The sequence below is a fragment of the Lepisosteus oculatus genome, chromosome 20 (assembly GCF_040954835.1).
Source record: "Lepisosteus oculatus isolate fLepOcu1 chromosome 20, fLepOcu1.hap2, whole genome shotgun sequence".
Taxonomy (NCBI): domain Eukaryota; kingdom Metazoa; phylum Chordata; class Actinopteri; order Semionotiformes; family Lepisosteidae; genus Lepisosteus; species Lepisosteus oculatus.
Genome location: NC_090715.1, coordinates 14,560,858 through 14,576,471, shown reverse-complemented (window position 1 = coordinate 14,576,471; position 15,614 = coordinate 14,560,858). Strand labels below are relative to the sequence as shown.

At 39.8% G+C, this 15,614-nt stretch overlaps 1 protein-coding gene across 1 annotated transcript in view; it reads left to right on the top strand.

Annotated features, from left to right (window-relative positions):
• The window catches only part of cdh13 (cadherin 13, H-cadherin (heart)), a 415,446-nt gene that overhangs the window by 354,573 nt on the left and 45,259 nt on the right, over window positions 1–15,614 (top strand). Inside the window, exon 11 of the mRNA XM_015368155.2 lies at window positions 1,468–1,610. Coding sequence (XP_015223641.1) covers window positions 1,468–1,610 — 143 coding nt within the window. The remainder of the gene's footprint in view (window positions 1–1,467; window positions 1,611–15,614) is intronic.

Sequence of the window (15,614 nt, the reverse complement as noted above, 5' to 3'; positions counted from 1 at the left end):
TTAATCCCCACTATTGTTATTGAGCTAATTGTGCATTTTTGTCGTTTTTCTCCAGACGGAAATCTGCTGTTTTGCAATAAGTGGCATACGGTGTAGTAACTAAAAGCTTCTTAACAGTGAGGGTAAAGCAATCAATATTTGTTAATAGTAAATGTGTGAACTCGTTCCATCATCATCAGATAATTGTGCTTTAAAGATGAGATGGGCTTGGTTCACCAATGCTAATTACAGCTTTAACGATGATATAGCAGACAGAATTGAAAAAAGAACCATGCGTGAAACTGTAGACTATGGCATCTTCTTGGTAACATGTGATACTTGTCAAACTGTATGACTGCTAGCTTCACAAACATGTTTTTGTTAAAGGACATTGTGTATGCATTTTATATACAGTACACATTACAAACTTTAACAAAACCACTGCTAATACTTGGTAATTTATACTCTGTCCAATACTCTGCTAGAGCTTCTATATTCAAGATAAATGCATAGTTTAGCTTTCTTACAGAGGAAAGGCAGGAGTCGATTATCAAGTAATTTTAGGGGCTTTGATACGGTCTGTTAGCTATAAATCCAGGCCTTGAATACAATTTCACTGTCATAGGCAATAATGCTATTGTGCAGGGTTGTAAATGTTTTTTACATCTTCATGCAGTGTTGTTACTCTTACTTTCATTTGCAGATGATGTTTGAGTCAAAAGGATGTGGTTTTGCTTGGATTTACAACTAATAAGGGGATCAATAAAGGAAGCCACAGAAGGAAGTCCTGCCTAGTTCTTGATTCCTATAATGAGCTTTCAGACTTTACCACAATTGCAGAAGGCTTGTCCCCAATTGTATTCTCATAGAATACAGAAAAGATCTGAAAAGTGGATTTCTTATCCTACCTACCTTGTCTGTACTTGGCTACAAACACATACTGTTTTTTTCAGACCCTATCCCTCTAAACAAATAACTTCTAAATAAACAATTCAAAATCCTTATCCTCATTAACAGTGCACTAAATAAAACTGCCAGAATATCAGACCTGTCAGAAGTATATTTTGACAGAAATACTTTGGGGCCATAGACATATTTGTCTTAAGTATTGTGCATATTCCGTGAGTAGTTCATTTGAATATCTTTTTTTTTTTATCATCGGAACCTCCGGCGTTCAGGCGTCAGGTGTGCTGAAAACTTGTCATGTGATCATAAATGTCGATTATGTGCGTCGTATACTACTCTTAAAAAACTGCAAAGAATACTTATATAAACCGTGGAAAATTCTTCATTGGAAGTTAAAGTCTTGTAACATCGGCTATATTCCCCTTTAAACAGGATTATGTTTCACCTTTATATCTTATTTACGAAATTACACCAGGTTATTGCCAGGCCTTGAGCGGGCTGATCTTACAACTGAACATAATTACATTTTCACCTTAAAGCTGTGACCTGCTTATTGATTAGTTCACCTGGCTTCGTTTTCAGGTTTGCAGTACTGAAGGACCCCGCAGGCTGGCTCGGTGTTCACCCTGTGAAAGGAACTGTCAACACCACCGCCATCTTGGATCGCGAGTCCCCCTACGTTCAGGACAACACTTACACTGCTGTCTTCATGGCCATGGACAATGGTAAGACAGATCTTCCTGGTTTAAAAGCAATTATAATGTAATGGCTAACTTTGGTTCATAAAACCAAGATTTGGAAAGTGTTCTTGCTTTAGATGAAGTTCGATAGGTGCTTTGTTCCGATTTCTTTCAGAACTGCCCTCGTTCAGGTGCGTTGTCTGAAATGTAACTAATTGGACATCTGCAGAAGGAAAATATGCGTGTGATACAGAATCAGTCCCACCTGTTTGTCTTCATCATCAACTGATCTATTAGTAAGAGCTGTCCGGTCAGGAATAATGGCAAGCAAGTTGAGGATAGGCTAGGTAAAGTTCTGTGTGCTGAAGTTGTTGGAAGCACTACCTTGAAGTTGGGTACTTGACACTCAAGGATGACAAAAGCAAAAAAAATTAATAAAAGTGAAAAAAAACCAAGTAGATCAATCTAGCACTGGATAGTTATAGCACAGCTGGAATGAAAACCAGCAGACAGTGTTCCTCCATGAGCAGAATTGTGAGCCATGGTTTTAAAACCATCTATTGGTGTTTGTCAGTGTTGTGTTTAGGGTTAGTATTAACAGTGTTGTGCATCTGCAGATGCCTTATTAACATTCTATCGAAACCTTAGATGGAAATATTTGGGGGGGTTAAAAAAGGCATTTTGGGGTTTGGCATTGCAGAAGCTATAGAAAGAAGTGTAGCATAAAAACAAATGACTGCTTCTGCTGCTCTAAAACCCACAGGGGGACACAGTTTGCAGTGAGGCAAGGTGTATGTACTGCACATCCGAATAACAGATGCATTTACAAAATGCATACTCATTGCAATATGAAACAAAAAATGAATAACAGAAAAGGGGCAGTTAAACTGTCTGTTTCATCCCAGACAGACAGTCACAAGGAAAGACTGAAGTGATTTACGCAGCAGTTAGCTGGGGACTAGTGCTTTCATTCCACCTGAATACTGCATTGAGATTAAAATTGATTGTTCTCTATGAATTGCCCAAGCATGCAAAAGCACTTTGTTGTGAAAATAAGTTCAAAACATAGCCTGGGAAAAATTTCTCCATTCCAGCCACACGAGAGGAGAAAGCAGTTTAACAATTTAAACAGTTCAGCGGTTTAAAAATCCATTAAAAGAAATGGTTTATCTTAAAAGTTCTGGAGAATATTATTTTGGAGACCAGCCTCCGAGGAAGAAGTTGACACAATTGTTTCTTATTACATTTGCTGGTTCAAAGGATTAGGCAGAGCTGAAGATGAAGGGCCACCTTTGCTCATTATACTGTGAGGCTATGAAGTCACTAATGTTCACATGCAGTCTGGTGTCATTTGTAAATGATTTATTTTTCATCATTTTATTAGATCTCGCATAAACAATGGAATCTGCAAAAGCAGGGAATGATATTTACAAGAATCTCTCCCTCAGCCCCCTACAAACGCCATCTGTTATCCCAAGCCCCCTAGGTGCAGAAGCTGAGGAATAAATAATACATATTACTGAAAAGCAGTCCATAAATACAACATGAGACAAATACCCTGGCATGAACTTTGTTAAAAAATTACTCTTCATTTGGGCAATTCAAGACGAAAAAAGTCAACCCACAATCACATAATAATGGGTTTTATACACTTGAAGTCAGTAAATAAATACCATCCTACCTCTGGAGCAAACAAGGGATTATAAATAGGTTCAAAAAGTGCCACACTTGCTGTTTCTATTCTGTACAGCTGAGTTTTGCAAGAGCAAGAAACCTGAACTTTAGATATGCCTGCTGAGTTTGTAAGTAGTTCTCTCTTGTTGCATTTTCTTAAGTCTCTGTTGTATGCATTTGACCTGCCAAATATCGCTGTCGGTAATGTAAACCATTGTCTCTAGAGACTCTTCTAAAGTGAAGTTCATATTCTATTGTATCTCTTCGATTGTCAGGCTGGAAACTCAGGCTTGCATGTCTGCGTACTACTAATCTTCAATTAATAGTGCGGTTACATTAAAAAAAGCCAGTGATACACGAAACAGACAATGCTGAAACTGGAGTCTTCTCCTGGTAGTGATATTAGCAGTAAAAGAACTGGGATGGTTTTATCTTCTTATCTTTTGGGGGGCATTCGTTTTCAAACATAATTACCATCAGTGCAGAAGTGCAGGTGGTTTGTGCAGCCCAGAGATTGTAAATTCTCAGTAGAATGATAGTGCTGCAGCCTTATGGGAATTGGGGTGCTGCAGTGATTTCATTATTCTGGGAGTTGTGTTGAATTTTTCCACCAATTCTGAATGAACTGCAAAATCAATGGCCTTGCTCTTCTGTGTTGATCCTGTGTCACAACATGGTATGATGTGCAGCTAAGTGATACATGACCTTGTGTACGTATAATGTGTACCCTTGAGCCAGGCCCATGCTTCTTCTGGGCAGGAATGCAGGTGGGGGAAAAAAAGGTACAGTACAGGTACAGTACAAGGAGGTTGTAACGTTTCATTTTTGGCTTTAGCTAAGAGTACTTAAAACATATATAATGTATGCAAGGGCACAAGTAATAGGTTTATTCCATGCTGAAAAGAGAAGAAAGAAAACACAATGTTTTGGCCGTGTAGCCTGTTTCAGATGTGAGCACCTTTCTTCTCTTTTCAGCTTGGAATAAACCTTATTACTTGTTCCTTTGCAGCCTGAGCATGCTGACGCAGCTACCCACCTGAACTACTTCAACATGCATATATAATGTATGTTTTTGGGGCAGTACGGTGGTACTGTGACACAGTGGTTTGCATTGCTGCCTAGCAGCATGGGGGCCTGGGTTCATTTCTGTATCTGGGTTCTATCTGTGTAGAGTTTGTATGTTCTCCCCATGTTGACAGGGGTTTCCTCTGGGTGCACCGGTTTACTCCCCCAGTCCAAAGACATACTCGTAGGTCAGTTGGCTTCTGGGAAAATTGGCCCTGGTGTGAGTGCGTGTCTGTGTGTGGCCTGTAATGTACTGGTGTCCCATCCAGGGTGTAATCCCCCTGCAACCCTGAATTTGATTAGGCTATTAGAAAATGTATGAATGGATAATTTATACAGAATATTAAGGGAACAGCAGGAGCAGGTGTCATGGCTTAGAATACTCTTACAGAACTTTTAGAATTGCCTTCCATCTCTTCAACCACTCTCACTATGGCAGTTATTCATTCATATTTCCAGTCATTGCCGAACCCAGAAGCTGCTGTAAAGTTGTGCACACTCGAATAATGTCAGTTTAGTTTATTGAGGTTCCCAATAGAGTCATACAGCATATTGGGACAATATATTCCCAATATATATACTGGAATTTAATCATGGGTTTTTTACAGTCAAGGAATATGGAAAGAGATACAATTTATTTCAACACGATTTTAAAAAGCAGCTCTTGCAACAGAAACTGAACACAAGCTTTTCCCTTCTTGACTGTTGAAAGAATTCATTTAGTTTTAAATTATGAAAGACAGCAGGGAGTATGCATCCACATTTAGTTCATTTCCAAAATACAGTAGTATCATAAGTTGGTTAACTGCAGAATTACTCAATTCATAAGACCATTTCAGCTGCTGTCTTCTAAGATAAATGAAAGTTTATGAAATGTGAAAATGCTATCAGTGGCAAATATCTTAAAAAACTGGTTATTCTGCTTAATAAATCATTGAACAATCTTATGTCAGGTATATGGAGCTAAGAAGATGCCGCTATAAATGGTGGCAACTGTATAAAGCTGCTTGGAATTCAACACACTTTTTAAAGTTTTAACCAGCCATGAATCATCTCAGGTGCTGCTACAACCCTCGTAAAAGCACTTTGCTTCCCAAAAAGCAATGTTGAGCTTCTTGCTTTTTTGTGCTGGAAGCCTCTTAATGCCTAGCATAAGGGGGGAAGGGGGGGTGATGTTGCTCTTCTTCCCAAATCTTCACATTCATAGGCTCTTGATAAGGTGAATATTGTTCTATTGACCTCTAACCTAACAGGGAAGAAGCTGTATATTTCTCTGGTCTCCAGTTCATTTCAGTACACAGCTGGACACACTCAGAGAAACGAGTTATTTGGCAACATCAAAATGATGAAGTTAAAAGCACGTTTAATAAGCCATGTCAGAGAGCAGTAAATAAGAGCCCGTATCGAACATCTTTAAACATGTTTAGGGCCTTGAATATTGAGAACATTCCTTTGAGGTGATTTCAACCATTGCTCACTGGGGTGAGTTGATATAGATTGAGGTTTAAAGTTTATATACTGTAAACGTTATAGGTCAGACTTCATTCTCACCGTTTACATACTGTAGTTACATAACGTAGGTGTTGTTATGTCATTGGAACTTACACTGCCATGGCATTCAGATTAAAAAAATACTATTTTAGGACCAAGATGCCTTACAGGTTACTCCTTTTCGTATTCATTTAGATGCTGGCAGGATACAAATTCCTGTGACCACTTTGACAATGTACAAATTGTTCTCAAGGAAGCTCTGCGGGAGTGGCCTCACAGTTCTGATTTGTGGGCACACTGTGAGGTCTGTTAACAGCTTCTGTGTTCTGTAAATGTGCTTCTGTTCCACTGACTTTGTTGCTGGGAAGTGACAGTGAAGCCCAACGAAGCACACACAGGAGTTCATAATCTAGACTGCTGCTTGTCGGTTTAACAGCACTCTCCTGTTTCAAAGATGACATGGCTGCTCTCAGGTTTTTTTTTTGCTTCTGTCTGCAAGAACAGTGAATCCTGCTAAACAGTTGGTTATTTTGTTCTAGAAGTTATATTTTCAGCTTTGTATCTGCTTCTTAGTGTAACGAACAGTTCTTTCCGGACCCTATGCGGACGACAGTCCGACGGAGTGGGGAAACACTAGGGAAACGTCATGCAGGAAAACGGGGCTGAAGACAGGGGGGCGTGTCCAAGGTGCGCTGGTGCACGGGGGAGGTGTGGCCGAGGCGAACAATCCAAAAGAGTAATCCTTAGAGTATCCAAAAACACACGAGAAAGTCCAAAACCAGGAGATCCATCAAAACACGAAGTTAAAACCACGAAGGCCGGGTCGGAACCGGCGGACAGGGAACAGGAACGGGAACCGAGATTAAAACCTTAACGGGACCAGGCGCTTCCAGGTCCCGGACTCGCACGATATGGAAATCAGTTGCAGAGCCCGGATGAGCGTCTGGCTTTTAAGGTGGGCTGGGAATAGGGAACAGGTGCAGAGGATAGAGTCTTAGTGAAAGGGCTGGAGCACCCTTAAGGAGGGGGGACTATAATCGTGACACTTAGGGCTTACTAGTGCAAAGTCTAAAGTTAGAATACTTCACAAAAATATTCATTCTCTTCCTATAATGTCCCATTTTGTGAAACTGCAAAATACTGTATATTTTTTGACTGTATTTGTTTATTCTGAACCTGAATGCTCATAAAGAAGAGCATTAAGATAAGTGATACCATGCTTGATATTAACAGGGGTCAAATTTATCTACATTCTTATACTGTTTATGCATCCTTTGTTCATGAGGAACACTTGGCTCTCCAGGCTAAATTAGATCCTTTGAGTACTGTCTAATGCACTGTAGGGCTGCTGTGTTTCAACATCTCTATTGCAGATGCTGTTGCCGTATTATCCACAGACTTAATGTACTGTACTGCATAAAGTTGGCCATTCAGCTCCTTTCATGTGATGTGGCTGTCCAATGGATTTTTATTGTTTTTATTGGATACATAGACTTATTTTTTTACACAGTGGGGTTTTCTAGTGTTTTAAAGTCTGACTGTTTATAGGGCTGAGATCCTTTTTCTGGCCTTTGAGATCTTTCTGGGAGCTTCACACTCAGTATCAAAGCTAAGAGTTAAGGTTGTGTTTTGTGCTTTGGTATATTTTTAATTTTCATGTTAAAGTTTTTCTTTTTACTAATTTTCCATTTAAATGTTTCATTTGGGGTCCTGATGAGTATTTTTGTTTCACCTCCGCAGATTGAAAAACCTTCAGTGTCAAGGCTGTTCAGATGTTATGTTTTTTTTAAAAGTTCTCATTGTCACCTTCTTTCCGCTTAAAGGTCAGGGGGGTTTCAAGTTAATCTGTTTGTTTAGAATGGAGATAGGTCTTCAGTTTTCTACACTGCTCGGCACTATCTGTTTGCGGTGAAATAGGGTGTTTGTTGTTGGACAACAAAAGCATTAAGTAATTGTGTGTTGTTGGTTGTGATGGCATAATCTAGTGTTTCCCTACCACGTTCCATGAAATTTTGGTTACGCCCTAGAACAATTAATAAATGATTTTTTGTTGTTGATTGGAGTGCCTCCACACACTCCCTAAACTCCTCTGTGCCACTCATTATCTGCAGTTAATTATTTCTGTTTCTAATCAGGTCTCTGTGACATTGCCTGCCCATGTGTTTTTGGGGAAAAAAAATGTCTGAAAAATGGCACGGCGATACTTTTCTACACAATTAGTCGAGAGACTAAAATTCCCTTAGAGTTTGCACTGACCTTCTAACTCTACTCTGTAATTTTCCAGAAAACAAAAGCATCGCACTTTTTCTCCAAAGTAAGAAAAACAGGTAAGAGAATAGAGACATCGAGGAGACTTCATTACTTTTAATGTTTGTATTCTCACAAAGGCAAGAAGGCAGCAACAGAGTTCCTTCATTTCCAAAGACCTGAACAACTTACGTTTTCCTAAAGAGGCCAACAAAGCTGGTGGGAACAACTATGTTCCAAAATGATTTGTAAACCCTGATTTATATGTAATTCAGGCCTACCTACAAGTGACGTTTTAAATAGACCTTATAAACTTTTAAAAACCATGCAATTGGGGGCTGGAACCAAATTTGTGAAACTGCTTTAGTTGAACTGATTTGAACTGTTTCTTCTTTTCTCCTCTTTTGAGTATTGAACTTTCATGTTACAAAGATTTAGTTTTCAAGGCTGCAACTGCAGTGCTGATGAACAGACTGTAATCTCATTGAATAACAAAGGAGGGGTTGCTGTAACTTTCTGTAATGAATTAAATATAAAATATCTTGATACAGTATTTGGTGTTTAACATCACATGGTGAGAGGAATGTGATTCGGACTTTATACTTTCATATAAAGAACTTGTATGTGTTGAATCTCACGTTGAATCTCAGTGTGAATCAGTAGAAAACAGATAAACACAAATTGCTAGAACTGTTTTACAATTTTCAGGATCCAGTCTTGCATTAAACAAATGCAGCCATGGATTTTACCAACAAAAAAGCAAGACATAGTTTATGTAAGATACTAAAAATAATAGTAATAAACAGTTTTTATTTTTTGCATCCACAGACTTTTGGTTGTCAGTTGTCTTTTTAAAATATGGCTTAAATGTCCTCATTTTCACTTCTATTTTAATATCAGTGTTGATTTGCCAATACTACTTATTGACCATGAATGAAATCCATCACATTGTGACGGTGTTTATTGAAGCATGCTGTTAATTTCAGTCGGTGGGGAGCATTGACGTGCCACACAGCTCTTTTCGTATGAAATCAATTTTGCAGAAAAGTTTGGGAAACACGGGCGTAAGGAATGACTCTAGTCCCCAAGGCTGAGCTTCTGTACAATATATGCGATCCTTCCCTGCTCCTGCCTTTAACAAAGTACACACTCCTGCCTTTATGTGGCTGCAGGTTCTGCTTTTTGGTCCTGTATACCACACTGTCTAGGCAGTCCTGGGGTAGTAACATATGTATGACACAGAGGGGAGCTTCCAAACAAGTGGGTGATGTCCATGTTGATGTCACCAACCTCTCTACTCATCCTGGTGTTAAGATTTCAACACAGCGGCACAGAGCCCAGAGCCTGGAGTTGGCAATTTTGTAATTGGAGGATGTGAAGTTCCTCCTCTCTGTAGTGGTGAAATATAACCAAAAAAATCCAAATATAAGAACTCCCCTTATACGTGTGTCACACCTCTCACTACTGGAGTGATGTATTTTTGAGCACAACACAGTAGTATCACACAGTGATGTCCCCTCAGGTCTCTTTGTTTGACTTTACTGTCTCTCAAGACCTTGCATTTTCATTTTTGTAGCCTTTTAAAGACACTGTCGACAGAAAATGTATTTGATTCAATTATTAGTTGAGAGAACCTGGTTAAACACTGTTGTGTAAACAAACAAACAAAAGTAAAGGTTTGCAAAGCACACTGGGACAATTCAGTTTGCAGTCTGAGAGATATCCTTGATCCCTTCTGACTTTACTGTGTCGATTCATCCTAGGAAAAACAAGAAAGCACTGGTGTTTAGGAATTGAATAGGGTATAAAGATTTTATTGGCTACCTTTTACACTTAACTCTTCATTTTGCACAGGGGCAAAATAAAGATGGGCAAGTGTTCGTAGTTTTTGTGCTGGCACCAATTTTTTTCTAGTATTTACAGTTATTATAAAAATGCTGTTGCTGCTATAGATTGTTTTGCACTTATATTATGACTTCCCAATTCATACAGTATCTTCAATTAACTGTATGACATGCTCAACCTTGCCCCATGCTTTGGGTTTAGGAACACTTTCCTATTTATTTGTAATTTCAGAGCTGATTCCAAATAGTAAATAAAAGACTCCTGTGCTTTGCATTAGTTGGCAGCTAAATCTAATTTTGCAGGGGCTTGTTCTGTGCCTGACCTTCCCTTGCTTTATCAGTGGTACTGTGGGCAATTATGCCAGCAACAATTTGTTAAATAACTGCATGATATCAGATGCATACCTTTAACTATCAGAGTATTGATCTGTCTGGAGACTGCACATCTTTGTTTGGATTACTTTTATTAATCCTTATGGCCTCTCTGAAGAGTCACAGAAACAGCTCTTGTCCAATTTGGAGTAACACCTCCAGGTCAGATCCAGCTGTCATGTGTTCTACATTCCTCATTGATTTTAAAGCTGATCTCTGGTTTGAGTCATTTTGATTCATTTTCTGGTCCTATTTAAAACCCTTTTCTAGCGTCTGGCTTGGAAATGCATTGTAAATTGAATAAAAAAATTACAAAAGGGAAAGATTAAAGGCCAGCCTTTAGCTTTTACTAGTTTGAAACACTGAAAAAACTTAGTTTTGACTATAAACATTTCAAATGCGATGAAAGAGCAAAATCGTGCTGTGATCTACTCTAAAGCAGCAGTTACTGATACTGATGTGCAGTACACCCTCCAATATAAAAATCACTTTGGATAAAAGCGTCTTTTAATTAACTAGTTACTATTATCACATACATTGACGTGGGACATTTTCACAAGAACTCAACTCAAGGTACTTAAAAGTGAAAATGCCTACTCAAAAACATAGGTTTTGATTTAAAGTGACATTTTGTAGTAGCCATTTTAGGCACAGACTCTGTAATGAATCCTGGGTGAAAGTCCCATCAGCAGGACCTTTATAGCTGTGTGATCTGTCACTTAACCCCACACATACAAGTGTTGTAGTGTTTAGTGTTACAGCATCTCTGACAAACAGAAGTAGAAGATTGCATTTATACTGTAGTAGAAGTAGAAGATTGCATTTATCTGCTGTGTTGCAGCCCTGCAACACAGCAGATTAGAGAGGTGAGAAATTGCTTCAAAGGAATTAAGGCAGGCCCCACTGTTCAAGATTATAGTGGAATTTAGCTAGGACACCAGGGTTAACACCTCTGCCCTTATTTACAGTGCCATGGGATCATTAATGACCACGTAGTCAAGAGCTTATTTGAACATATCATCTGAACAACAGCACCTCCTAAACCACAGTATCCCTCGACTCCATTCTGCCGAGTTGAACTGGAGTGCCACCTACTAGTCCATGAACGCCACTTACTGTACATCTACAACATGATTTTCCATAGCGCTCTCCCATTCCAGTACTGGCCAGGACCAGCCTTGCTTGTCTTCTGTGACCTCACAGGATCAGGCTAGCAGGCAGAAAAGCTGGTGTCTATGGGTAAGAATATATGAAACATGTACCATATATGAATTAAAGTATACATCAGGTGGTAATATTACATTAAAGATACAACAAAATCAGTTGAGGCTCAGATGTGTATGTACTGTATAAGAAAGTAAGATTCAGCCCTGAATCTGAATTTTCCTTTGGATTGAGTTTACGTTATTGTTCTTATTGTTTCAGGGATTGCTGACAGGTGAAAACTCAGAAGTGTTGCCAATGTAAACCATACAAGTTTTTGCGTCACTGTCTTACTTAAAAACATATAATGCAAAATTATTACATTTATTAATTCTCCGAAAAGATCCTATTGTAGACACAGGGAGCGATTTGTCAAAACGGGGTGCAAGATGCCAACCGTTAATTCTGGATGTAATACGTGCTGTAATACACGTGTTAAGACATTGAAGTAATGATAGTAGACATTTTTTTGGCATGGATTTCTGCCTTTGCAATACATACAGTTTTCTTGAGTGTATTTTCAAAGAACTGTCATTAGGCAAATCAGTTATTTTAAGCTAGCCGTTATTGCATATAATACAAGCTTGTCACGCCATTTATTTGGCATGAAAGGAGATTACCGGGAAGGTAAATGTCCTATATGTTTTAAAAATGTTCTGGCAGAATCCTAAGGTTACATTTTTTACACCTTTCTTTGCAAACACAGCTTTTCATATTGTGAACAAAAATGCTGCCAGCTTTGTTTTTAAGAACATTCCTAAACAACTTCACAAAAAGGCCCATTGTTGATCAGTTTGCATGTAGTACTGTACATTTAATCTCAAACAGCTGTTTTGATTAGGATCTACCTGCACTGTTAAGAAAAGACTGAAAAGTTTATCGTTTAGCTTGATATGTAAACATAGGCAATAGATATTATAGTGCATGTTAGGCATACTGTGTGCATCTAATCTACACATGCAAGATGGACCACCATCCTTTGTGTCCAGATGGTTGGGGAGATAGACATATAAGAATATAGAATGATAGTTGGTGGATAAATGTGTATTTGTGTACTACATAAATTGCTGCACTAAGAGATAAAAACAGTAGTTTTGTTTTGTCAGCAGCAGGGAAGCACCACACCTGCTTACACTGTGGTTTGAAACATGTTAACAGCCAGGACTGAAGACATTACATCTTCTGCTAAGACCTATGGCGTTTGACTTAAAACATGTCTAGTTTGGGGCTATAAATTGACACGTCTATTCTGGTTTGTTGAATTCCCTGCATGATGCCAGATGTCTAATCTTTTCCCTTTTTCTTTTTTAATATCTTGCTGTGCACGTTTATGAATTTAAATCCAGGAGATGGATGGCACTGTCTGAGTGATTGGGTGCAGTGAAGCATGAGGCTGCTTTTATCTTTCACCCAATAATCCCCAACTTAACTTTACCTTGGAGACGAGTTCTAATATCCTTGTACAGTAACTAGACACTTATCTGTGTTCCCTGATGTAAAATGATGAAAAGATCATGATATATCTCTGTCATGCGGCTGTGCACTTTTAGAGCATATTTTAAATGGTTGGAGTGGCTTTTACAGTTATGACAGATAGAAACTGTGGCTTTTTAGTTGGGGTCATTTGGTCTTGCCATCTCCACAGAAAGTAACAGCCTGAGACAGTCGTACTCGTGTACTTTGGCAGGTACAGTATAAGCCAATGAAGGGTCGCTAGATGGAGTTTCAAAAAGAGGTCAGCCAGTGTCTCGTGGCTTACAGATATGACAGACTTTTTGAGCTTTCCCAGTGAATTTACAGCCAAGTGCAGCAATGCGAACTTGAAGAAGTGTTATTTCAGAAAAGGTTTGGATGACTTTCGTTAATGGACAGCCAGCATGCTTATGCCTTATGACATGTCTCCTGTATGTGTGTAAAGATGCTGCAGGTTATTCTTAAACCTACCATCTGTCTATGTGTCACATGCACAACTTCTGGCAGTAACAGCAGAGGGTTATAAGTGGGGAAAGTTTGATTTTTTTTGTCTGACCTTTTAATCAATGCTAATTTAAAAGTATATATTTATTTATGTGCCAACAATGTATTTTAGCGTAGGTTTGCTTGCAAATTTAAATTTCTAATGATGACATAGGACCAAATCAGTTTGAGTGACATAGTAATTGTACGAATTTTGTACAGGAAAAAGAGGATTTTCTCCAATTTTTCAGCTCAGTTTTTGCTGGCTTGTACACGTGAAATGGTATTGCCATTTCCGCTCATGGCACAAGACTGAGTCTTCAGCTCAACAGAAAAAAAAATGCTTTAGGTCTACGTCAAGGGTGGGATAGTGCAACAACATGCAAAACCCTGCAGATTTGTATAGCTCCTGCGCTACCGAGTCGTCACAGAGGTCTATGGGTTTGCATTGTAGGATAAGGCCATTAGCAATGACTGAAGAAGATTTCCATTACTTTCTGGCATAACATTTGCCATCACAATCTGTTCGAATCGTGGCAGTGCGGCAGTGGGAGGAGCCGCGGCGAGCACCGGTAACCTTGTCTGAGGGGGCAGAGGCACCGGTGGTAGGTCAGCGAGGACCGAAAAAGAAAAACAAAATAAAGAGGAAAAATAGAAAACCAGCGTGCAGGGCGGCGCACAGGCGGGACCCCGTCCGATAGGGTAAGTCCAGCCTGGAAAAAGACCCCGCTTGGCAGTGGGGACCAGACTGGGAGAGCAGGCAGGGAGCGCAAGGCCAGAAATAAAAACTAAGCCTGTGAGACGGCACGCCTGCCCCAGTGGGGATGCACAACGGGACAGCCAAACAGAGAAAGAAGCCAAAAATGACGGGAAACGACGACCTGACCCCATAATGCCTGCCTGGAAAAGATAAGATCAGTTTATTGGCCATATACAATTTCTTGAATTCGCCTGATCGCATACCCCAAGCTTGCTCTCCATGAGACACACAGGCGGGGAGAGAAGCTTGGGGTCAGAGTGCAGGGTCAGCCATTTATATGGTTCCCCTGGAGCAGCTGGGGTTAAGGGCCTTGCTCAGGGGCCCAACCGGGTAGGATTCCTCTGCCGGCCGTGGGATTTGAACTGGCAACCTTAGCCACAGTGCCACCGCTCCAGAAAAAGACCCTGCTTGGCGGCAGGGACCAGACTGGACTTGCCCTGTTCACTGGGGTCCAGTCTGGGAGTGCAGGAAGGGAGCACAAGGCCAAAAATCAAATTAAAAGGGAAAGGGTCAGCCTGCCCTGGAAAGGATGATGCCCGGACAGGCAAAAAAGAAAAGAAAAAGTAGAAAAACGGCCTCACGCTCAGGGTATAGTCCCCTCTGGGACTGCCGGTGTATGGATCCTCCCCCTTGGGGGGTGTTCAGTGAAAGGGCCCCACAGCCAGAACAGCTGTGGTTACGAAGCTCTTCCTCCAGGGCTCCGCCTCCACACTGAACACGTCCCCTGTGTGTACAGCCACGTTGTGTTACTGATTTGTCTATTTAGCACTTTTTCCATGTTATTGGGTCCTTTTGTCAAGGTCAAACCTAGAACTATATCTTGAGAACGCCTCCTTCCTTGTTTATCTTTCAGAGCAATGTTTTCAAAAGCATTGACCTTTTAAAGCAAATTTTATCCGTTTTATTATACTAAATCCCGTTCCATTTCCAGGTTGCAATGTACACCGTCAGCTAGCAATCATGTAAGGCAGCTGTTTTGATTTCAAAACAAATAAGGAGCTGATATTTACAACTGCTCCAAAACGTTGGCTTTTCAAGGTTTTCGTATTGTGGTTTTTAATTTAGATCTAAAATACAGAACAAAACTATTCTGAATGCTGAATGAATGAAAAAGGGTGATTGTGTTTTCCTAATGCTTACAGGATGTTCACAAAATGAGTAAGGCAGTGCCAGCCTGGCTATTTCCATAGAATGCCCTGTAATAGCTCTGACCATGACGCCCTGGAAGAAGCATTAGATTTATTGTAAGAACTGGGGCCTGGAGTAGAATGCTAATGAGCTTCTGTGAGAGAAATGATTGGGGTGAAAATAAAATTAACTCTTTGGATTATTTTTTCCCCTTCTTAGGTAACAGGGTCAAGTTCTCTTCTGTTGGTTTGAAAGAGAGGACAGAGGCCCAAGAAAGAGAAAATGCACAGACTATTAAAAGTTACAGTC